General features: G+C 40.0%; 1 protein-coding gene across 1 annotated transcript; it reads right to left on the bottom strand.

Moving 5' to 3' along the window:
* Positions 1-1,016: 1,016 nt before the first annotated feature.
* Positions 1,017-24,334, bottom strand: LOC139461854 (uncharacterized). Its single transcript, XM_071243335.1, has 5 exons — positions 24,037-24,334; positions 14,729-14,937; positions 10,520-10,608; positions 3,186-3,387; positions 1,017-1,144 (listed from the first exon to the last, which is right to left on the bottom strand). Exons 1-5 carry the CDS (start codon positions 24,332-24,334, stop codon positions 1,025-1,027), a joined length of 918 nt encoding a protein of 305 aa, XP_071099436.1. The 3' UTR covers positions 1,017-1,024.
* Positions 24,335-26,245: the final 1,911 nt, after the last annotated feature.

Below are 26,245 nucleotides of genomic sequence, written 5' to 3'. Positions count from 1 at the left end.
AAATTTAAATCCCGTGAAGATCCGGGGTGGAATAGGTCTTCAGCAACCCATGCTTGCCGTAAAAGGCGACTATGCTTGTCGTAAGAGGCGACTAACGGGATCGGGTGGTCTGGCTCACTGACTTGGTTGATGCATGTCATCGTATCCCAATTAAGAGGACATATCCTCATGATGTCAATCTCTGGAATGTCTGGTCCAGACTCGATTATTTACAGACCGCCGTCATATAGCTGGGATATTGCTGAGTGCGGCGTTAAACAACAAACAAACAAACAAACCTACCAACTTCCCATTACCCCGTGAAGATCTGAGTTAGAAAAGATGTTCAACAACCCATGTTTGTCGCAAGAGGCGACTAACGGGATTGGGTTGTCAGGCTCGCTGCCTTGGTTGATAAAGTCGAAAGCCGTCAACAAGACAAACAATACAATACTTACCAAAAGTGAATAAGTGAGTGAGTATGGTTTTATGCCGCTTTTAGCAACATTCCAGCAATATCACGGCGGGGGACACCAATATATGCTTCACACATTGTACCCATGTCGGGAATCGAACCCGGGTCTTCGGCGTGACAAGCGAACGCTTTAACCACTAGGCTACCCGACAGCCCTCCTACCAAAAGGATTTCATGCCAAAATGTACACTACTTTATAAAGATACCTTTAAACGTTTCACAAAGCACGTTCAGCAAACAACTGAACCCCAAACCGCAGACAAGGACCCAATTCAAATGTAAGAGACTACTAGGACCCAGTTCAAATGTAAGAAACTATAATAACTATAAAAGCTCCCCAGTGATGACACATGACGAATAAATGAACATACTCGTCGGGAGAAGGCCACACTACCAAACTACATATTAACTCTACCAACCAATCAAACGAACCCTTGAACACATTGTGAAAAGCATGTTGGTTGTGTTTTGGCAACACACATTCTGAAAACATGAACTACCTCTGCAAAGTTGGTTCTATTCGGAACTGAGGATGTGCATTCACAGACACTTCCGAGTAAGCCGCTGTCCTCAGACGTAGTCTATTTCAGCAGATCGGGCGTCTACATCCTGCTCAAAGCCAAGGAAGTCAATCTGTGGCAGAACGGAACCGTAACCCAGAGTCCCCAGTTCCTGGTCATCAATATAAATCTGAAACGAAGGCGCGTCGTAAGGTATATGAGGATTATTCATAACGTGTCCATACACAGCTGGCTCATGGGGTAACAATCCTGTTTTCAGTTTTCACTGAAAGCTAACTATAAACGTCACTATGACTCTTTATTGCGTCACCATGACATTATGACGTCACTATGTTCTTATGCTGTCATTGTAGGTCATGACATTAAGACGTCACTGTGAGACTGCTGGTCGTTATTTGGAGACGCAACTATAACACTCTGAGATGACACTGACTGAGTGAGTGAGTTGGATTTAACGCCGCTTTTAACAGTATTCCAGTTGTATCACGGCGTGTCAGCTTAATGTTTGAGGAAAGCCCGAAGTGATGTATGTCTGAGACGTTTACCACTTCGGTGCTGACAAACCTAGAAACATAATCGGGGCGTACCGGGATTCGAACCCACGCTACCTGTCGTTAGTGATCGTTGTACAAAACATGATGCGCATATGCTCGTCGATGCGTATCTACTTCCGGGAAGTGTCGCGCCATTGATTACAACATACGCCGATATTGTTGAATGTGTAGCAACCAATTTGCGAATGGCCGGAAGATTACTATGCACAGATTACCTGAGGATATATGACTGAGAAGGGTTTGGATTCAAATTATCAACTTGTCCGTTCCAACTTGAAAAACACAAGAAACAGCAGGAACCTATTAAACTTCATCCTTTCATTCAAACTTTCGGTAATTTGTCAGTTTATACACAGCTTAAATTTCGTTGCTCCAGTATCTTAGGTGCAGCCAAAGTTTTAAGTAAAAGCAAGTTATTCCATTATTCTACAACTGGTCCCATAGTGGCCTACTCCTAGCCTATCTACATATTTAAAGAGTTGCTGAGTATAATGTTTTATTTTCCTTATTTTGGTCAGGATCATTTTGGCTTTAATCAATGTGAATTCCAAATAGCATATATACTTAATCAATACATCATTATTTATTGAAACAATGGTTTAATGCCTTGGTTTGAATGATGCTCAAATAGTGATGGTTCATATATTGTATATTCATGCTTATAACACGTACTAATTAGGCCTAAATACTGCAATAAAGACTTGACCTGACTCTGTTACACTGAAAGGTCCAGGAAAGCATTAACCACATTGACTATTATACTGTAAAAAAGGCTGTTCACCAGCAATCTATGGTTAACCCATGTTGTTATATTGATCTGCCATCAGTTCATCAATAAACTATTTTATTGATCTATTTGTGTGTTTCACGGTTTTGTCATGTACATGTTTAAAAGCATATCGACCTGCAAAGGAAAATGTATTTAATAAGCTTTCAAAAAGGAACGGCAATGTTTAAAACAACAAACAAATGAAAAACAACAAAGTGATTCGTATGAACAAAATTTATATTGTATCGACTGTTGAATTGATATTCAATCTTATCATGAAAGAGAATTCCTGTTATGTTTTCACTGTAAATTTACGATGGGAAAGAATATTCAAGCACTTAAATATACATGATGAATTTATTCTTCATGCGTTACACTGAACTCAAATAGACTGTGGAGAACTTTAAGAACATTTTAGAAATATGCGCTTGTCATTTTCACCTTGTGTATTAAAACGCCTTTCAGGTTTGTATGTTTACAAACTACCTGTTACTGTTTTTCAATGAATATAAACTTATAGTGATGTCATCAGCACAGGCGACGACTGATAACGTTCTTACACGTACATTGGAAGTGTTAGAAGTAAGTTATACAACGGAAGAGTCCTTTTCACTCTTCTTGAGAATAATTCTGGAAGGACATTAGTGGGGTAAAATTCAGTTGAGGCAGCATGTCATTCCAGATTTTTTTTTACCAAATCCAATTCTGTCAACAGTCCACCCATTTATAGTCCAACGGGTATCCATGTTAAACAGTAGCATGATCTCTGATACATGGATGTCAATGAATAGACATTATCAAGTGTCTTCCAAGATTTTAAATGGCTTTTAGAATTGCCTGAATTATTGTAAACGATTATGTAATGCGTCAGTTTCCACGTAACTTACCCGAAACAACGTGTCTTCTACAATGACGACGATGCGAAACAGCTTCCCTACTTGGAAAGGGAAGTAGGTGTAACGGTCCTCGGGCATCCAGGTGTTGTTTATTTCCTGAGATGTGGCGGTAATGTGGTAGAACATGGTGTAATTGAAGCGCACGTGTATGTGTACAGATCGTCCCAGTGGGCCGTGGAGGTCGACGTTGAAACTGTTACAAGAAATGAAACATTATATTAATATAGACGTTATAACTTTTGATATGGACGATCCATTATCCCTCTAGAATTTGAACATCATGCAGCCCTACACAAGGAGACAGATTTCATTATGTATTATTCAAGTGCTCGTACTTATTACAAAAAGGACGAGTAATTTATTTACCCATGTTCAAAGTGTGTATGTTTGTTGTGTAACGCCGTTGTGTTTTTTTGTTGTTGTTTAACACCGCACTAAGGGAAATTCTAGCAGTATGACGGCGGCCTCAAAATAATCTGGACCAGACAATCCATTCATTTATACCGTGAGCAACGATCGACGACTGAGCAGGTGGAATGGTAACCAAATCATCGAGTCTGATCACCCGTCTGTAAAGTCGCCTGTTGCGACCAGTATCGGTTGCCGAGATCAAACCCGGAATCCTCACGGGTTAACAAATCACTCATTAGAAAATTGTCTCATTTATGTGTTTGGCCTCGTGGGATGTAAACTGGGTTTCGTAATTCCAATATGCCCATATTCGCCCTGATTTGGACATACGAGTACAGTAGGCAAGTATCACACCCCAGGGCGTGGGATGCACCATAATGGTGACCAGTAGGCTAAACGACCGCCCTTCTTATGAACGAAGTTTGATTGGACATATGGGGTACTTTTTGCTTTTTTTTATTATCCTTAATAGATTTTTATTCTTCCTTCAACTTCCTTTAACTTCCACTTCTTCCTTCAGCTTGTGTACTCAGAAACTACAAATAGTAGAGTCATGGCACTGTCATATTCCAACTACATTTAAAAAACGACCACCTGGTTGTCATTTATCAGATTTTATTTAAGTGGTGATCACTAACATGTCATTTAGCCGATTGTGTTCACTGTTGGCACATAATTGTATCTATGGACATAATACAATTATATCACTTCTTTTTCGTTACTACCTTGCTTCCTCTGCAAAGTTGATTGGTCGATATTTAGAGATTTCGTTCAAATTTTATGTTTAGGTACAACGGATTTCAGGACTCAACCGGATAGGTTTTATTACCATGCCAACACAACAGTGGCATCTGATTGGTCGAAATTTAGATATTGAAGGACTTCATTCAAATATTTTTGGATATATTGTTAGACACAAGACACTTACACATAGTTTTTTGTGCGTTCATAGCATTGAATTATATGCAGCGTTCACCGTTATTTGGCATATTTTGTGGCTCCAAACTCTATGATGACAACGGAACGGTCCCCCGATTGGTCAAATTGTAGATATTTGTCGATTTCTTTCAACTCAAAATGGGTGTGTCTTTCTGTACATTGGACTCACCCATAGACGTTTTGTAAGAATTGAAACGGAACGGAGTCCTCTCATTGGTCAACATTTAGATAATTAAGCCTATTACCCTCCGATACTTATAAGTGCTCATTATGAAACTAGGTGTGGATGATCAGCACTTGGTCCATTGCCTAACACGGGACCAAAGGCAGGATTTTACACAATAGGAACGCAAATACATTAGGAAGTACATGCAATGGTCGTATTTGCGTATGTTTCCTGATTTGAACTAACTTTGGGTGTTTATACCATATGAAACTAAACCTAGGAAACATGATCATCATTTATTGTCGTATGTACAAGCACCATTGTCACGATTGAAGGAATGACCTGTTTTCAGACATTTCCAAGCATGAATTCAGAAGTAAATACTTGATCATAGCGTATTTCAATAGCATTTCTTTTACTTGAAATAACAATTCTCAGATTACAGGTGTCCTAAAAAAATAAATTGACTTTGGCCAAGAAATATGACTGGTAAATTTTAAAATTTTGAAATGTTTATATGCCTCAGATAATTATGTACATTTCCGACTTTTCTAAGGTTACAAGTGTCATAAAAAAATAAATTGACTTTGGCCAAGAAACATGACTGGTAAATTTTAAAATTTTGAAATGTTTATATGCCTTAGATAGTTATGTACAATTCCGGATATCAAGGGTATTTTACCGGTACTAAAACGATATGTATCAAAAGTGTGAACTATTGGGTTCACGTTACTTTATTTGCCCATATGCTGATACCTTTGCCATCAAGGCTCATATGACCGTATTTACTTTATTTAGCCAAGGGTCTGGCTAAGCTAAACATTATTATGCAAGATGACACGTTCTATTAGGTCACCAGCTCAATCACTTCCCTTTGTTTGCAAGTTCTTTAGACAATTGTGTGTGGGAGAGTGAGAGTGAGAGACAAGGGCTTAAGCTATCTTTTCTGAGCATCATTTACCCACGTTACGGCTATGGGGGTTTAGTCAGCGAGTTTTACGCAAATACGCAGCTAATCTCGAGCGCTGGAAAATATTTGATAAGATCATTCTTACGGCACATCATACGAAATATCAATACATTAACATCGTGTACAGATCGATATCCCTCCCTTTCTTCCTCTTCTCCCCTCCCCCATAGGTTAATGGAGAACATAATGGAAACAGAGACATCACACAAGCACGTCACAAAGGCAAATATACATGGACGTGCATACGTGATGTTAAACACTATAGAAGCCTCAACATGAAATCAAGCGCTTATCTAATATCCGAACAATTTTACAGGGCAAACATTGAACACATTTAATCATGTTTAGGGAAGTGATACTAAACATTTCAAATATAAAACATGTTAAACTTTATATTTTTTTGTTTTGTGGCTAATGTCTAATTGCTACTGTTTACCTGTGTCTATATAATTTTTTTAGACGAAACAGGTTGATATCGATCGGCTTGCATCTTTATTATCGTAATTAGTTATATCACTTAACGTTCGACGATGTATTTGGACTATCTATACAGTACACATCGAGCACAGGTGGCGCTGATCACAGCTGGTGACATTCTAATCTCTGATGGAACAATAGGCAGGAATATCAACAAACTTTTGTTTGTTTGTTTGTTTTTATTGTTGTTGTTGTTTAACGCCGCACTCAGCTATATTCCAGCTATATGACGGGGGTCTGTAAATGATCGAGTCTGGACCATACAATCTCAGTTATTGATATCATGAGCATCGATCTTCGCAATTGGGATACAATGGCATGCCTCAACCAAGTCACCGAGCCTGACACCCTATCCCGTTAGTCGCCTCTTACGACAAGCATAGTCACCAAGAGGCAACTATTTAGGACATAAATATTGTCTCACTGTACACGTATTTAATATTTGCGCCACTTCTACACATATGACTTAAGTTTGGTGTTTTTTAGTTCTATCCTTTTTCAAACCAAAGGAAATATTGTATCCTTTTTGCGCGAATCCTGATAAAGGAAAATGTGTTTAGAATGTAACCACATGCAAGACGTGTATAGATCTATTCATGTTAGGAATGTATTTAAATCCTAAACTGAATTCAAATTTTGTCAAAACGCTTGAAACGAATTATCGTCTCACATCACCAAAACACAACATAATCTAAACATGTGTAGAATTTAAATTTGTACATATCATTGATTATTATCCAAATAATATAAACATATTTACAATTTAAATGTGTGACTGTTCTTTCAACGTTCAGCTGTTAAACACAATCCTTAACACATTTACACCCTAAACGAGTAAAAAATATGAGATAAGGTTTGTGTGAAGGATCTGTACACATTTTCACCGAGTTCCACCCCCTCACCCTGAATCTAATGGACTCCTTAATGGACTTTTGGACTCAACATGGTTATTGATTGTAGACCCTCTTTTTCTGTATTTAGTTGGGTTCATTTACCGATATGTGTTTTGCTGGTTAACATGTATTATTATTAATTCCAGTTTTTTTCATAACTCATGCAAAATGTCCAAAATGTTTTCTTAAATTATACATTTGAATGAATTTGGTATGACGTTTTCGCATCACTGTTTTGAAACATCTTTGTAAATATAGCTGATGATATATAATTAAGCAAGGAAAAAACTATATATACTCAGTTATAGGAGTCATTCTACATGTATCTGGAAATATTATGCTAAATACAGTAAACTCTGACTCAACTCATTCATGTATGCACTAGTTTACAAGCTATATGCATAGCCTCATGAAAACACGTGTGACCAATGTGCAAAAATTGATAGTTTGTACTATACGATAGTTAGTACCACAAAAACTTGATATCATTACTGTAAATAATGCGACAACCCCTTTCCATATCAAATAGAAATCTCGATCGCACGATTCCGACTATATCATGATCATGTGTTCATTAATATCTATCCAATGGTAATGATACCAGGTGTTCGCGAAAACGTGAGCGTATCCTGCCCCACCAGTGGCACCCGTCAAAAACACATCCAAAGGCATGTCAATTGTGCACCTAAAGAAACATGGGAGCATAGGCTACAATTCAAAATAGCAACTTTTTTGTCACTGATGCATCAAATTTGGAAATGTCTTCCACATGTCTACCATAAAACTTTTTGAAAGCTTTACTGAGTCCTTTAAGTACAGTAATGTAATTGTCGTTTGTACATGTATAATCTGTATTTAGTACTACCATTTTCTACGCTGAACTAGAGTAGTGTACACTCTATATTTACATATCTCTGCTGTCAGTGCAATAATGGTTGAATTTTTTTTACCATTTGTCGTTGCCTGGTTTTATATAAAAGTAATTTGCATTAAGTATGTTCAACACTGTATTTATTCACAAATATAACACGCGCACAGTTCAGTATAACTAAACGGCAAAGTATTCAATAGTAACACCAAATGAATAATTTGTTTCGAGCAAACGGTACAGTGACAAGTAAAGCCGATAAATATGTACACTCATGGCATAAAATAATAGTGTTACTATGTAGCCACGTTGCGTTCCAGACCCGTGATGATTCCGGGGTAGAATAGGTCTTCAGCAACCCATGCTTGCCGTAAAAGGCGACTATGCTTGTCGTAAGAGGCGACTAACGGGATCGGGTGGTCAGGCTCGCTGACTTGGTTGAGTCATGTCATCGATCCCAATTGCTTGGCTCGATTCTCATGATATAAATCTCTGGATTGTCTGGTCCAGACTCGATTATTTACAGACCGTCGTCATATAGCTGGAATATTGCTGAGTGCGGCGTTGAACAACAAACCAACCAACCAACGTTGCGTTCCAGACACATTTCTGCATTTGTACACGACAGACGTAATTAAAACTTAACATACAGTTTTCTCAGTGAAAATACAAGGACACAAACAAATACGAATGTACTGGTCTGATATTTTAATGAAAGCTGGTATAAGGGCGTTTACTTAAAAGAGTCAAACATGGTTCTTCACCTTGCCCTTAAATTGGACGTTAAACAACGATTCAGTATTGGTGAAGATGTGTATCCTGCCAAGGAACCGACCCTGCGTTGAGCAAAGGTAATGTTTCAGGTTAATCCGCTGCTTCTTGGCTGCTACTGTGTCACAGTTATCCCAATAAGTGTGATTCATGTCCTCCAAGTAGGCACCAGTTACGGAGTTGTGGTTCGCATCTTCCTTGTCCAGGATCATGACATCATTGTAGGGGTTCCTTTCTCTCAGGTAGTTGTGCAGCACCACATACGTTTTCACTATCACAGATGCAGTATGTACCTGAACCTGGAGAGTGCGAAGCAGACACCTGAATCTGTTTGCGAGTATCCCAAAGACATTCCCAACCATACGGCGAGCTCTTGAAAAGGCGGTAATTGAATATTATCTCATCGTGTACCAGTCCCCGGCGAGATAATGGTTTCATTAGCCAACTTTACATGGCAAAGGCATCATCTGCAATGATGTAATAAGGTATATCAACATCATCAAATGGTAAAGGCTCTGCATCTGGTATACCCAAGATGCCCTGTTGTATTGATTGGTGGAGGACACAGAGGTTCTTTTTTCAGCTATCGGAGATTGACCCAACATCAACCTGAATCCATCAGAATTTGTAATCTGCATCAACCAGGCCCATTAATACAATGGAGCAGAACCCCTTGTAGTTATAATACGTAGAGCCTGAATTGGAGGGCTTTTTGAAGGCGATATGCTTGCCATCAAGAGCACCCAAGATAAATAGAAATTGCCATCTTCCTTGAAATCGCTCTGCCACTTGTAACCAATCTTGGGGTTCGATAGGAGTCTTCATAACCTCGGCTTCCATGACATCCAAAATAGCCTTACACACGGAAACAATAATCCCTGAGATGGTGTTGCGAACAAGTCTGAAATTATACATCAGTGAGTGGTGTGAGTCACACCAAGAACCTTAATGTCACAGCCAGCTTGAGTCCTGGAGACAGAGGATCACGCCATCGGGTTCTGTTCATGGTGAGACGGTTCTCTACCCTTGCTAACAGTTCATTGAATGTGGCCATGTGCAAGCGCAGAAAGTTCATGAAAGCTTCACGATCCTCAACATGTAATTCTTCCATCAGAGCGTCATACTGACCATGGATTGATCCGCACAGAAGCCGGTCATGAGCCCACCATCTTCTCTGTTTTTTCTTCGTCCTCTTCAAATTGCATGAGACACTGGGCATAACATAGCAGCTCTTTGTTGACAACAGCCCAGAACCGAATCATATCATTCATGTTGTGTCTGCAGACGTCAGACAACACATGATCAGACTGATATCATCATAAATATCACGTGTATCAACCCATACTTGCTACCTAGTTATCTGCAGTTTATCTTTGTTTAACTTATTTAAACGTATTTTATATAACTTTAACTTACATATGCTAAGAGCACACCCTGATAACTACGATGTTCCTTACGTTTTGCTACAGTAGACTATGGTTATAACTACGACAAACTACATCTAACCACATTAAACTAAGTTACTACTACGTTAACAAAAATGTCACCTTACGTGTTGTGCATGCGCAACAGATAAATCCATTAGTACGTTTTTTCACGTTAATGGCTACGTTATGAAAACAGATAGCCACGGACAGTTACGATGAACCATGTATGGATACGTGAAACTACGTAAGATTTTTCTACTGTTAAGTACGTTATTTAACTCAAGTGTGACTTAGGCTTAAGAGCGTACTAAAAAGTTAGATGAGGACGCTCTTACACGTTATCGTTGGCCGGAACGTAATCGTAAACATACGTTTTACCTCCGGGATCTAATCGGATACTCACACATACTCACTGGTCGGTATGCCGGTCCAAGTTATGCGATCCCCTATTCCCAATGGACATGGTAGATAGCGGAAAACGTCGTTTCCAGCCTGCAATTATAAAGGACATCACGATCAAGACGATCTCCACGCAGTAGTGAAACAGATATTTAGAAGCAGAAATACATGTTACAGTGCAATATCGACAGCTGACAGCCGGGGATAGATTGTTCTCAACGCCGCACTCACCAATGACCCAGCTACATGACGAAAGTCTGTAAATAACATGAGTCTGGACCAGACAATCCATTGATTAACACCATGAGCATCAGTCCACGCAATTGGATACGATGGCATGCATCAACCAAAACAGCGAGCCTGACCACCCAATCCCGTTTCTCGCCGCTTTTACGACAAGTATGGATGGCTGAAGATCAATTCTTCCCCGGATCTTCACCGGTACAGAGCAAAGCAAATGTGACCACTGTCCACAGTGAATGGAATGACCGGCATGCGTAGTAAATAGGTAAACATAAAGCAGCAGTGATTTGTGCGGACACTGACTGAGTGGGTGGTGACTAAGACATGTGTGACCGGCTTGGATATTGAAAAAAAATAACATAAGGCAGAATTTGTACAGCGCATTTTACAATTAACAACTGTCCAAATGTGCTTAGAACCTGATTGTTCTTGTCAAAGGCTCAATCGTCACCACTCGCCCCTTTCCGTAACCTGCAAGAAGACTCGTCCCCCTATCGTGAATTTTATGTGCGAAAATATGACAAACAAAACAGTATGCGCGTATGATTTCAAGTTCTTCGTCAAAGAATCCCTCAGAAATAATTTTTGAATTTATATATGTCTTGCATCTTAAACTATACCCAAGACACAGTTAAATGTGTTAAATCATACTATAAAATTCTGCATGTCCCGATGTGCTGTAACTTGCATCTGAAATATATATAATATATAGGGAAATATATGTGAACCATCACGCAACGAGTTGATAATTGTTTTAGGTATGCCCGTTTGCGCTAAGACGGAGCCCGGTCGCAAAAATGGCCATGAGAGTGGCATGAGTCGCTATTCGGCTTGTCCCGGAATAACACTATTTGGTCACAAATGGTCAAAGGCTCTGTTGAAGAAACATGTTTCGAGTGTCTTTTTAAAGTTTGTCAGATTTTCTGTTTCTGGGCTTTCTTGTGGCAGTATGTTCCATAGCAGAGGGCCAGCATGTTGAAATAACCTGTCGCCATTTTGGTGCGTGACTTGGTACGTGACACCACTAGTATATCTTGATGTTTTATTCCTAGAGAACGTGCAGTCTTGTATTGTACTAGCAGTTGTGCTGTAAGCATGCAGGGGCCAAACTATGCATTGCCGTGTAAACCGGAGTGAGGAGTTTAAATTGACTCTTTGTAGGATTGGCAGCCAATGTAGTTCCGTCAATAATGGAGTGATGTGTTCTCGTTTAGGTGTCTCCATTAGAGACAGTATAATCTAAACAAGAAAACCAAACAGAAAGTACACAAATAGGTTCGATGCCTCATTGTTATATTTATATACAGTCAACCAGAATCTTCTGAATGTTATAATACTTTTGACATCGGTCTTCAGCAAGGGAAAACTCGTAATTAGTTCAAATCCCACTCCTGCAAGCTTGTCCCTGTCACTGAGGAAAGGTACATCACTAATTGAATTCAAAAGCTACCCCTAACAGAAGACCATGCAAGTTCCCAGAACAGACAGAGGCAACTTACAGAAAACAGCAATAACGAATACTTGTTTGCGAGGGCATTCAATTATCAACTGATGCTGGAATCATCAAAGGTGTGTACATAAGCACCAAGACAGAAATTGATCCAACCCAAAACAAGACGGTGCCCCTGAAATCTGTAACGAGAAAAACGATCAGTGACAGATCTAGAGGCATGCAGATGGAGAGATGGGATCTCTGACTCTGCACTAGAAGCCACTGCCAGTAAGGGTGGAGGAGGATTAATCCTCAGTGGAGGATCGAGTCGTGGATCCTCTATACAAGAACAGAAACTCAACGCCTTCAACAAGGGGAACCTCAAGCGCATCCTCAGAATGAGCTGGAGTGACAGTCACAAACATTGAAGTTCTTTCCAATGCCACGATCCTAAGTCTCTTCTCCCTTCTCCAACGGCCCCGACTTCACTGGCTAGCTCATTATAGGATCTCCTGTATGGCAAGAACTTGCAATTGCCGATAAAAGAAGAAGAAAAGTTGCATATGGTATGTTTATTTAAACAATAATAATAGAGCACCTTTGTATGTTGAAAACATAATTGAGCTCCTAAACCTTATGAAAAAAAATGCTGACCCGAAACCAAAATCCCACCGCGAACCCCCCACCCCCAAACATCTTCTACAGTGTACTGTAAAGGATGTCAATATGCTCAAGGCAGCTGCGTTGTTTCCTGAGGCCATTCCATTCTTCATACAGCAATTTTACTATCTTCTAACAACATTTATTCTTTGACTCAGAATGTTGCAAGAGTGTTATCCCTTTGTACGTGGAGGGTTTGCCATGTTAGCACTACCTAGTTTGCTGGAAGGTGTTATTATGCCACTTCTCCAATACCATTTTCAAAAGTAGATATTTTGTATCATAAATTTATGCAATTCTTAATTTCAGAGCCTCGGCTGGTAATTCATCAATAACAACAGCCTTGACATTTTTAGCCCTACCCACAGCTTCTTTAACTTCAATTTATGTTGTGGGATCGTTCAGTGTGTTGTCACAAATATCATACACTGTATTTTCCAGAACTGATAGCGCACGCTCCACAGAAGTTAAGATCGCGTAAATCAAATGTGTTTACCGATTATCCATTTTAAAGATTTTCCACCTGTGTAGAACATCCTTGAGGCCAGAGCTCCTTTACGGTCAATGATCTCTATAGGGATTAATGTACATATTCATTTTCCAGTACCTATTTTCTCCATTTCTTGCCACAAGATCTGTAAGTTCAGTTAGTACTTCTTGTCTGTTTAGTTGATTAAGTTGATCAAATTACTAATTACTTGAAATTCACCCTTCAGTCTGTCCTTTATACAAGTTGATCCCATACACGTTTTCCAGTCAAGTCATTGTTTCCATTATGCCCATACAACATACATGGATTGCAGTCTATTTGACACTCAATAAGGTGCGCAACATGAGTTTTCTAACTTGTCTCAACACCATGCACCAACCTCCAATATGTCCTTTTGTATATTAGGAACGAGTTGGGAACCACTTAAACACGGTACTTACTTTCTTTGCATGTTTCTTTCAACAGTGTGCTTAATGTGTTTTTGCCTCTTGGGCTTTTCAGGGTCATTTCACTGTCTATGTATACATTTCGATAGTCTTTCAGTTTCCCTGAGCACACAGTCTTCTTTACTTGCAAGTTTAGCTACCTCAATGTCAGCATCATCTACTTGTATGTGTGACTGGTGTGGATAGAGACTAGACTGACTGAGACATGTGTGACTGGTGTGGATAGAGACTAGACTGACTGAGGCATGTGTGACTGTTGTGGATAAAGACTAGACTGACTGAAACATGTGTGACTGGTGTGGATAGAGACTAGACTGACTGTAACATGTGTGACTGGTGTGGATAGAGACTAGACTGACTGTAACATGTGTTACTGGTGTGGATAGAGACTAGACTGACTGAGACATGTGTGACTGGTGTGGATAGAGACTAGACTGACTGAGGCATGTGTGACTGTTGTGGATAAAGACTAGACTGACTGAAACATGTGTGACTGGTGTGGATAATGAATATCAATCATAAATAAATAGTGAATAGATTGATATGAGTCGTGTGTGATCAGCGTGGACATTGTGACTGGATTGACATTTGCAATGGTTACCGGCTCGTGTTGTGTAAAGATTGGCATAAGACAAAGTTGACCGGCTTGTACTGAGTATAGATTGACATCAGACAAAGGCGACCGACTTGTATTTTGTGTAGATCCACGTAATGCACAGGCGAGCGGCTCGTATTGTGTATATACTGACATAAGACAAAGGCGACCAGCTTGTATTTTGTGTAGATTGACATTTGTGACACAAGGCAAAAGTGACCGGCTTGTAATGAGTGTAGATTGACATTTGTGACACAAGGCAAAAGTGACCGGCTTGTAATGAGTGTAGATTGACATAAGACGAAGGCGACTGGCTTGTAATGTGACACAAGGCAAAAGTGACGTACCAAATCTTTCCATCGGTTTCTGACACACTCCCCGGGGAGGCCCTGCCACTGCCCCGAGGCGGTACAGACGCTGCTGTTAGTCACACCACGGCAAAAGGTATAGTCGGCGTCGCAGGTGTAGTGAGCGACATCTCCCTCTCCATGAGTGGCGGCGTGGACAGCACCGTTGACGATGGATGTAGGAGGGCTACACTGAATCTTGCGGTTTACTGAAATTCAAAACGGTGATTGTCAAAGTTTATTTTGTATTGTATTATTAGAATTGTCTGGCTCTTAAACTCGTACCTGGAGTCGGCTATTCGTCGTTCGTAGCACTTGGAAAAGGTTTACGACAGATGCCTACGTGAAACCATCCCTCAACATTCACAGAGCTTGGTTCCTCACTTCTATCGCCATGAATGGCATGTTTTTAGGTGTGATCTTCTCAAATGTCAGGGTGGTCGGGTATCATAGTGGTTAAAGCGTTCGCTCGCCACGCCGAAGACCCCGGTTCGATTCCCGACATGGCGGTGTCCCAAGCCGTGATATTACTAAAAGCGGCGTAAAACCATGCTCACTCACTCAACTTTCACATTGCCTCTAATGAATCCCCGTCATCATCATATTTTCAAGCATGAGCCAAGATGTGCATTTGAATTCATGTCCATTTTCAAACACATCGAACGAGCTTCGAATCCGAGCGTGGATATTTCTGTATTTGGTTATTCCACACATTGCACACATTGAACCCATGTGGGGAATCTAACCCGTGAAATTGCAGGAATGTTGCTAATGCTAAAAGCGGCGTAAAATCAAACTCACTCACCCACTCACTCACTCGGAATGACGAGTGAACGCTTTAACCACTAGGCTACCCCCACCGCCCTGACTGTTATAAGTCAGGCCAACATCGTGTATCTTACTTTCACTGTGACATTTTGGGGTCACCTGGAGTCCAAATGCTGTGCATCATGAGTCAAATCACATTTTCTTGACCAACACTCAACTGAGTATTAACAACATTCTACATCAAAACGTTCTCAGAGTGGGTGCATTTAGGCATGACACACAGAGTAACTTCAAAGAGTGAGTGAGAAAATGTTACTCCGCTTTGAGAAATATTCCAGCGATATCGCAGGGCTGGCACAAAAGTGAGTGAGTGAGTGAGTATGGGTTAACTCAGCCTTGAAAAATAGTCAAGCAATATGAAAGTGGGGAAACCAGAAATGGGCTTCACACATTTCGTTACTTTGGCATGACGAGTAGGCGCTTTAACCACCTAACTACCAATCTACCTACCTACCGCTTCTAATTTCAGAGAACGAAAAAGTATACAGTTCTAATTATATGACTAAACCAAAAGATAGGTTGGGTGGATGGTCAGAAACATATATATATTGTTCTGTTTCCTACTTTATAGGACAAGAAATATGGCTCAATAACACAAATTGCATCTATTTTCTTCCTGCACAGTGATGATATCCAAACACAAGGACCTTAATCGTTTAACGTTAATGATATTTGTTTTCAACTGAAAAATCAATCTTACAACGATTATATGTGATGCGACAAAACGGGTTGTTTCTATTTCCGACAAAGACAACTTGGTACAGTCATGCAATTAGAGGTGATCAATAGAAATGCCTCTTGGTTAGAAACCAAAATAAATGTTCTCAAAAATTGTTATGTTTGTTTGTTGTTTAACGCCGCACTCAGTAATATACCAGCTATATGACGGCGGTCTGTAAATAATCGAGTCTGGACCAGACAATCCAGTGATTGACCTCATGAGCATCGATCCACGCAATTGGGATACGCGCGATGGCATGCATCAACCAAGTCAGCGAGTCTGACCGCCCGTTCCCGTTAATCGCCTCTTACGACAAGCATAGTCGCCTTTTACGGCAAGCATAGGTTGCTGAAGACCTATTCTACCCGGGATCTTCATGGGTTCAAACGTTGTTGAAGATTGGGGTGTTACTGACAATGTGCAAGTGAACCAAGACACTGATTTATAGCCCGACTAATTGAGGCGTACGTATGTTATCATTGTTGAGTTAATATAATATTTTCCTCAGAGACGAAGGAAACAACCAGATTCCATTATTAACCAGGGCACGTGTTTCATATGGTAACAAGAACTGTTGAGAAGTGCATGTGCAAATTCACTGTTTTGCCTTTGTTAAACGCCCATTTATTATACATCGATTTGTTACACACCCAAGTGTTATTAAGTAGATGAGAGTCAAACTTTGAAAAAAGTTTGAAAGATTATTGTTGAGACCGATCATGACAAAATATCTTAAATGTAACACATTTTGAGAATGTCCATCTTAACAATTATACACAGTGACAAAAATCCAGTAAATCGATTTCCCCCTACATACATGAATAACTTCACATCGGTAGAGAGACTAATCCACCAAACAATGTAAAAACAAACAGACATGGGCATTCCTAACTTATCAATCGAACATTTGTTATGAGTCAGTACTCAGTAGGGACTGTTATTTGTATTTGTCCGTGGCAGAAAATGATTGAAGTGCGTAATTAAGATTAATTAAGAGTTATCTGTCCCTGGTTGTTGTTTACGACCGTTGCAGGCTTGATCGTTTGAGACGTTTCGGGATAGGAGAATTTCAGGAAGGCCGAGTGTCCCTACATCAGAGAGACAAGAGGGCGACTCGAGTCCTTTTGCGATCGGACTTGTGTCTTATCTATTGCCAAGTACTGATTGGATATCTAGTTGTAAACACCGATATCCTGCCAGCTTCCAACCCTAATCTGGATTCAAGAATGGAGACACTGTTTCAAAACATTTGACAGTGACAAATTCGTGAGTTAACTTACATCAAGTTACTTATTGATGCTGCTGCTGCCATTGATCCGTTGTATTGCCTTCTTTAATGGTGAACCTAACGCTGTGAGTTTCACGTACATGCTCGCATTATCATCACTGAATTGTCTTGTCCAAACTCGAAAATTTACAGGCCGCCGTCATATAGCTGGAATAGTACAGAGTGTGGCGTTAAACAAAATAGCCCATGATTGTCAGTTTGAGGAAGAGTGCATGAAAATAAACATTCCACTTCCTAGAGCTGTATAAACATGAGGTTAACACGCCAGTGCTGGTTCCCACTCTTATATCTCAGCAGCAGGATGGGCAGTGTCCAGTACAGACTTAGAAAGCAGACCCCATCAGTGTACCCCAGGTTGATATCGCTGATAATAGTGCTAAATAATAAATAATCTGATAAAATAAGCATTTTTTAACTGAGCACTTATAAAGGTTAATGTTTACCCTCCTCCTTAGTGATAATCAGAGTAGCGAAGGTACAGAATCTCACTTTTTAATTAATACTAGATGTTCTAAACCTGGTCTAAACCTTTTTGTCGGTAAACATAATATTGAAATGAAAAACCTTAAAATTTTGTTCATGTTGATCATGAGTAAACAATCCAACAATCAGAATTCCCTGATATATTTATATTATGAAATATTCAGGAGCACATGAGACCAGACAAAATAGTAATTATCCTCTTCTGTTGAGAGAGACAAGAACGTGATGGAAGTAGTTGGGGGAGTACATGTTGGTGAGGAAGATGTGACAACTGCACTGAGAACTGTACCACAGCGACGGTCCTTTACACCCGAAAACATCGCCTTAGTCACAAACACAGGAGCTATTTGAGGAAAAGCTATTAAGATACTGCGTGGAAAGGAGGATGTGGTTCTGAATCATCATCCAATTGATGAATGGGTAGTTAGCAGATGGTCCAACTTACAACTTAGGATCGGTTTAGTTTAGTTACTATATAAGTAAAACATTGAGGAATCAGGTAATTTGATTTTTGTGGGTTGGAAAACTTGAGGGCCATTAACCCCACCACCCCTAAACTGAAGGAATCAAAATATTTATCCGACATCAAACTTTTGAACTGGTCCCTAACCCGTCTTGATTATCCACCGAAACAAATTGTGAAGGCCATTATGTTTGTGAAAATTATATGGATGGACCACTGAAAATCGGTGAAGACAGCGGGTGTTCGCGAAAATGGTAAGCATGCCCTGCCCTACCGTTAACACCTGCCGCTCACACAACTTGCATAAAAAAGTAAGTAGTTATTGCCCGACGTCTAACAGTAGTACTCCTGCCATGCGACGGCGGCCTGTTCAACAAACTAGACAATCAAGTGGTCGATGAACCAAAATATCCAGTGACGCTACAGTGCATAAGGCTTGCTTACTCTTCTTTATATGTCCTCACTTCATGTTGGCTTACGATGTAGCATCTTCCCGAGGCAAGGGAGTTAACTGACCATAAAAGTCCAGTTTCTACCCTTGCCGAACTAGGCTGGTATTATGGAGTTGCATTTTGGCTGGACTAACGAGTCTATGCATAGTCCAATCAAAATCGCGCACCTAAATCGAAATCCGGTTCGTAAACTGTCGTGCAGATTTCGATCGATTGCAGGATTTGCAAAGCATGTGCACCGCCAACTCGTTGTCAGCAGATATTTTCCAATTTTTTTCATGTTTTTAATCAAGGTGCTCACGTGATTTGATGCATTTCGCGATGTAAGATCCGTTTTATCACAATATAGGTCCTGATTATCGATCAGATCGTCCTGACTGGGCGCCACCATTTTGTGTGAAGCAAACGCAAGTGATACGAGAGGTGAAATTTCATTGGTCCATAGGAGAGACTTAAAAGGGACATTACTGGTAATAGCCACAGGTGGCGCTATGATCGAGCCCAGTAATTCCAGCCAAGTTCGGCAAGGGAGGAAACTGGACTTTTACACTCAGTTAACTCTCTTGCCTCGGGAAGATGACGAAGTAGCTGTGTTCCATATTTCCTATGCCTGCCATATACGCGAAAAAATCATACTGATGAAACAAAATAATGCACGGTTCTACATTGAAAGCACTGAACGTTTATCTCACCATTTAGGGAAAACATCTTACACAGACATTATAATGAACCAGCCGATGGCAACTGTCAAATACGAAAAAGAATAATAAAAAAATGTGTTTCTCCAAACTGCCGGGCAAAAGACTAACGGGATCGGGTGGTCAGGCTTGCTGACTTGGTTGATGCATGTCATCGTATCCCAACTGCGTGGATCGATGCTCATGATATCAATCACTGGACTGTCTGGGCCAGACTCGATTAATTACAGACCCCTGTCATATAGCTGGAACATTGCTGAGTGCGGCGTTTAACAACAAAGAAACAAAATTCTTTCACGAGAACATGACACATATACATATGTAATATATAAATAGAAAACAAACATATCATGAAAACAAAACCAGTAATATGTTTTTACAACAAAGACTTCTGAAACGTGTTATAGTTTTGAGGGAACAAGAGGTATTAAGTTGACGCAATCATAGTGGTATACATGATAAATGTTTAAAATATTAACAGAGTGGAGTGGCATAAAAAGTAAAAAATGTGTTGTTGGCACGTTATATTATGTCAGCAACATATGTTGCGTTGTCTAGAACTGAACGAACAGTTATGGCAGTGACGCAGTGGCTGGACGGAATGGCATACAAATGTTCATAAATGTGGTAAAGCTATTAATATTTTGTCACAATTACTCTTTTCAAAATAATAGTAACATTGTTGTAATATTATTTTATAGTGAAGTACATCAGTGGAGACATGAAGATATTGTTAAAACTGAAACCCACAACGTTGCGAGTGCGTGGTTTTTATGGGAGTTGCCTCCCTCATGCTTCGCGGACTGTATGTTTTCTCCTGTAGGCTGGCACGTCAATTATTCAAGCTGTACGAAAGTGCTCATACCTCGCTACACGGAAATTTGGTCAACTTTTCGCGGCTGTCCCCCGTCCCCGAGCCCGACTACACTAACAAAAGTGTTTACTGTAATAATTAACAGTTGGGAATGTATCAAAAAATATTTCCCTAATCGTATCTGCATTTCGTACGTACCCATATCATTACCCATGTGCGAGGCAAACATATGGTTTCTTTTACATTTTTTTTTACATCTATCTAACAATTAGCTACATCATCGAGTTTGCATCCCTCTATCTTTGTGACCGTGTAACAAAACCATGTTTAGTTTAATGAATTACAATTAGGAATAATTATTTATGCATTTCGCATGTACACAGATAATTATAAATGTGGGATATAAAGCTTAGGTTTCTTTTAAAAGTTTGTTTCTTTCCAAATATTACTCATCCCCATGTAAGTTTCGCAACCAAGCGTTGTTCCATGACACACAACGTTCCACATGCTAAGGCACAAGTAATGGCCCAGGTTAGAATAATTTCTCATCTATCTGTAAGATAAGAGGTGAATAAGTTTGATCAGTTGTCAATATATCCCAAGTATGTGGGATATTGGCCGTATGAACTATCCCAGACTCGACAATCTACAGCCCGACGATATATAGCTGAAATGTTGTTAATTGTGAATCACATAACAGAGCAAATGAAATTTTTTTTCGTGATCAATACTGATTTTGGTTGCCCTTATGTAGCTTGAATTTAAATAATTTGACACTCGGACACGTACAGAAGAACTTGTTAAACCAAAAGATGAAAAACGCATAGCTATTTGGGGTGACAATTGAAATGACTGTTTTGATTATCGATCTAATGAATAAAAGCAACAAATCCCTTTCCATATTCATAAGAAATCTCTGCCAAATATTCAATTTGTTCGAATGTACAATTCTGACCACATCATGAGTATGCGTCCATGAATCACAATCAAGTAATGATACATGTACCAGGTGTTCTCGAAAAAGTCAGTACATCCTGCCCCACCGGTGGCACACGTCAGAAATACATGCAAAAGCAAGTCAATTGTTCATCTGAAGAAACACGGGAACATATGGTACAAGTCAAAGTAGGGAAATCGGACATTATTTCTGTCACTGATGTGTTAAATTTGGAAATGTCCTCTACGCGTCTACCATCAAACATTTTAAAAGCTTTACCATATTGTAACCTTTATCAATCAACCTTTGGGCAACAGCCGTTAGACACTCTTTGAAATCGTTGAAGAAAGAGTATGCTCCATAATACCTCAAAATGTAGACACCAAAGGCTGGAATATTGCTCGACATAACGGGAAGGTTGACTATTGGAAAGTTGAAGTCACCCTTCTTGTCATATAGTCTTGAGGAGAGTGTTTTGTCACTCTGCATAGATCTAAATATGAAACAGACGAGGCGGTCTCACTGGTCTCCTTTATTTCTAGTTCAGATGGGAAAAACAGTAAAGGGGAATTCGCAATTGGTGGTTATTAAACGCTAAGTGATCATCGATACAACTGAAGCTGAAGTTAAACTTCTTGACCAAATCACCTTGTTTTGACAAATCCGATCAGAAATTCCGATTCATTTGCATCAAGATCAGCAAGAACGGGAGCACAATTGGTGCCCATGGGGAAGACTACTTCTTGACTACATGTCTTACAGCCAACGTTTACGTAGATGTTGTCAATGAGGAAGTCCAGCATTTCACATGATTGTTTTCTTAGTAAACTACAAACGTCATCTGCTTTCAATTTTGACAAATTGCTCTGAAACTCTGAAGATGGATATATATATGTATCTGTGGTCTCCACAGTTTGTAACAAAAGTCCCATGGATCAAGGAATGAAGTTTGTCTTTAAGTTTGCCATGTGGGAAAGAGGCGTACAAAGTAGAAAAATCAAAGGTTTTGATGGAATTGAACTCGGTTCTTTTTCGAAATTAAAATACGTCATGCTAATCCTTTGAGTTTTTGAGAATCCACATGGTATTATCTCAAATAATTTCTGTGAATATAAAGAAAGTACTTCCTTGATTGTATTAAGGGTTAATCTTTGAGACAGGGATTTGGTGGTACATGTGCTGCATCCAGTACTATATCTCTCTTTGCAGGAATTTGCTGACATATGATCTCTTTCCCTTCTTTCTTTGTCCTTGGTACATTCAAATGTCCAGAACGCTTAGAAAGAACATTGAGAGTATTGTGCTCATTGTATAGTGTTAATATTCCCGAGTCAGATAGGCCAGCTTACATATTGGATGGAATGGTAGTTCTGCCCATGGTACAACTGCTACATACTGGAAGAGACTTATGTGTCTTCAAGGATCCGTCTGTCGGGGGAATAAATGTTTTGTATTTGACCTTTGACAGATACAAGATATTGCTGTTGGAAAAAAGCATTTGTATTTTGAGAGTTCTGGTTGTGTGATGACAGTTTCAAAGTAATAGTATGGAAAGTAAAAATAATCAGGCGGTCTTCTTGGATTTCTAAAATTGCTAACAGGTAATAGGTAGACCAAACGCATATGAGAGTATCAATAAAATACAAAACAACATTTTGTGAACCTTGATACCAGCAGTTCCTTATCACAAACATAGACCTATTGAAAGCATCTTGTACCACATTTATATGGTACAACAGACCCGAGACATGAAACAGAGAATGAAGCCATTCCTTCCGAATAAATGGTGTGCTTTGTTACTAAACTTCCAGGCTCCCATTGAGGTGAGGTAAAGTGAAATAGGGTTTAACGTCGCTGAGATACCATGCCGCAGATGAACATGAATACCCCACTCAGACATAGCAAACTGACTCCGAGCCGACCAGTCCTTTTTTTGGCCCATTAATGCCGAGCGCCAGACAGTGTAACAACAAGTACCATCCTTTAAGGTCTATTGGTATGACGCGGCCGGGGATCGAACCCACAGAGGCAGTCTGCTCCTATTGAAACTTAGCTCTTTGACCACTATTACAAGGATAAGAAAAGGTTATTTTATAGGTTACGGTACATCATGGAAATTGTGGTTAAACGGTACATTTCAATTACATACAAACAATTATCTTTCTATCATTTTGACGTTTTGGACTTACATAATGAAGTACACAAAAAATCGAAGAAAAAAGTACAGACGAATTATGGCTAGAATGAGTGAAAATGGTAGATATTTCGTTCTGCAAAAATGAATGTCAAATTGTGGGACACGTTCGTATATATTAATAATGTCTTTACCTCGTTTCGCTCCACTTCGATATGTTCGAGACAGAGAAGCACTGTGATATTCACAATAATCTCATGGGCGGTGGGGTAGCCTGGTGGTGAAAGCGCTTGTTCGTCACGCCGAAGGCCCGGTTTGACTCCCCACATTAGTACAATGAGTGACGCCCATTACTGGGTGCCCCCATCGTGATATTGCTGGGATATTGCTAAAGGCGGCGTAAAACATACTCGCTCAGTCACTCACAATCATCTCTACAACAGATAACTACAAATTCTATTATAAAACTTGGATTTATACTGCGCCCTACCTCCAAAGAGGATGTTCTTGAAGTCCTGATCAAAGCTATGGGGTGTGATATCCGCCGGGTGGTACTCTCTGTAGAGGGTACAGGTGTGGGTTCCCTGGTCTTGGGCGTACCAGGAACACTCGTCCCTCACAAGACACAGGACGCCGCAGGTGATTACAGATGGCGCATGGAGAGTTTGTAACTTGGTGACGGCAGGAAGTCCAGGCAGTTCATAGTTGGTCATGAATGACGAGAGTTCTACCGAAACCGCGCTGGGAAGAAGCAGAGCAACGCCACACACGAACCACCTCAACATCATTTTCCAAATGGTCTGTACATTGAACATTCTAAGTAAAAAAAACCTTTCTCTGGTATATCTTGAAAATCGTTATCACTTTATGACACTCATCGGTTATGATTTTTCAAACAGCCAACATTCGCCCGAACACAAACTTCACATACGACGCTCTTTGGTTGTTGCTAATGCGCGCTGTCTTCAATTTCCTCTTAAACGTTTTCAAACATATTCTTCAGACTGTTACAACACATTTCCAGCCCCGCAGATCGTACTACCCGACATCTAATCATCAATATCCCGCACGCCCGTGTGTACGTAAACAAACAGGCTCGTTGAGATAGCCATACATTACCACCCAGATCCTGTGTGGTCCGTTTTCAAGATAATTGCAACGTCCTCAACGGCCGCGGAGTGATTAAATCCATTGTTATGTAACAGTACAGAAACATCGATGAGGAAAATCGATAAAGGATAGGAGGTGGAGAAACTTATGTAAATGCCAGGTTCTACACATGTCACCATTCAAAGATAATGACAGTAGTAATTTCGATAACCATTTACCTTGACATGGTTGTCTAACTCCCATAAGTGATGCTTTATAATAACATTTCAATCGTAATGGCACAAGATGTCTATCGCTTGTGGTGGAGAAGGTTCTTGTGCTCACTTAAGCGGATGTATACGTACTTGCTTGTGTTCACAGGAGCGTCGATACAACGTGCCTATGTACAAAGTAACAAGTAACAAGTGGGTACGACACGGCATGGTGCTGACAAACCTAGAAACATAATCGGGGCGTACCGGGATTCGAACCTACGATCACAGGTTTCTGGCGTGCCCAAGGGACGCAAGTCTGCACAGCGAATCGCGGCTGGGCCACCCGTGCCCCCTAAAGCAACTGGATATAACATCCCTGGGATATACATGTATGTTTCCGGTTGTCTCATTTGCCAATGCTTTCCGTGCTGTTTGTTTGTTGTTTAACGCAGCACTCAGCAATATTCTAGCTATGTGACGGCGGTCTGTAAATTATCGAATCTGGACCAAACAATCCAATGATTGATATCATGAGCATCGATCCACCTAACTGGGATTCGATGCCATGCATCATCCAAGTCTAACCCGTAACTTCACGGGTTTTTATTTAGTCAAATACCTCGTAAGTCCACAGTACGATGCCGATTCATTCTGATTGATAGTTCTTGCCTTGTGTTGTATGAGGTTTTTTTACACCGCAGTCAGCAATTGTTTCTCAAGTCCCTTTAAACACTCGAGTCGATGACACACAAGTCGATTAAATCGCCGGAATCCTCACGAGGTTCAGAGTTCCGAATGAATCATTGGGATAATAGAAGAAAAACAATCTTTTATCTCTTGATTACGTTTTGGTATATGATACATAAATAAAAATGAGAAGTTGTTTTTTTTTTAAGAAGTTTATTCATGAATGATACAAAAATACAAAAATAAGAAAAACCTTCGTAAAATGCGCACGTAAAATCGTAATGTTCATAAACGGACTTCCTCTGACTTGTCTATTACTGTTTGTTTGTTGTTTAACGCTGCTCTCAGCAATATTCCAGCTATATGACGGCGGTCTGTAAATAATCGATTCTTGACCAGACACTCCAGTAATTGATATCATGAGCATCGATCCACGCCATTGTAATAGATGACATGCTACAACCAAATCAGCGAGCCTGACCACCCGATCCTGTTAGTCGCATCTTACGATAAACGTAGTCGCCTTTTACGGCAAGCATGGGTCGCCGAAGATCTTTTCTACCCCGGATCTTCACAGGTCTTGTCTATAACTGGGTCTTGTTCTTCGTAAGTTTTCAAAAAACTGACTATAAGATCGATGGAATTTCATTGTGAATTATTAAAGAATATTGCGTTCGTTCGATACGTTTTCTATATTTGACCATACGA

The sequence above is a fragment of the Haliotis cracherodii genome, unplaced genomic scaffold (assembly GCF_022045235.1).
Source record: "Haliotis cracherodii isolate W230 unplaced genomic scaffold, xgHalCrac1.p SCAF_15, whole genome shotgun sequence".
Lineage (NCBI taxonomy): Eukaryota > Metazoa > Mollusca > Gastropoda > Lepetellida > Haliotidae > Haliotis > Haliotis cracherodii.
The sequence above is the reverse complement of the archived record's forward strand: the minus strand, read 5'-3'. Positions and strand labels throughout refer to the sequence as shown.

Coding starts and splice junctions, on each gene's coding strand:
- LOC139461854 (XM_071243335.1), bottom strand. CDS start 24,334: ATGATGTTGAGGTGGTTCGTGTGTGGCGTTGCTCTGCTTCTTCCCAGC. Junction 10,609..14,728: donor GAAACCGATGGAAAGATTTG/GTACGTCACTTT, acceptor TTATAATTGCAG/GCTGGAAACGACGTTTTCCG. Junction 3,388..10,519: donor ATACCGACCAGTGAGTATGT/GTGAGTATCCGA, acceptor TTCTTGTAACAG/TTTCAACGTCGACCTCCACG.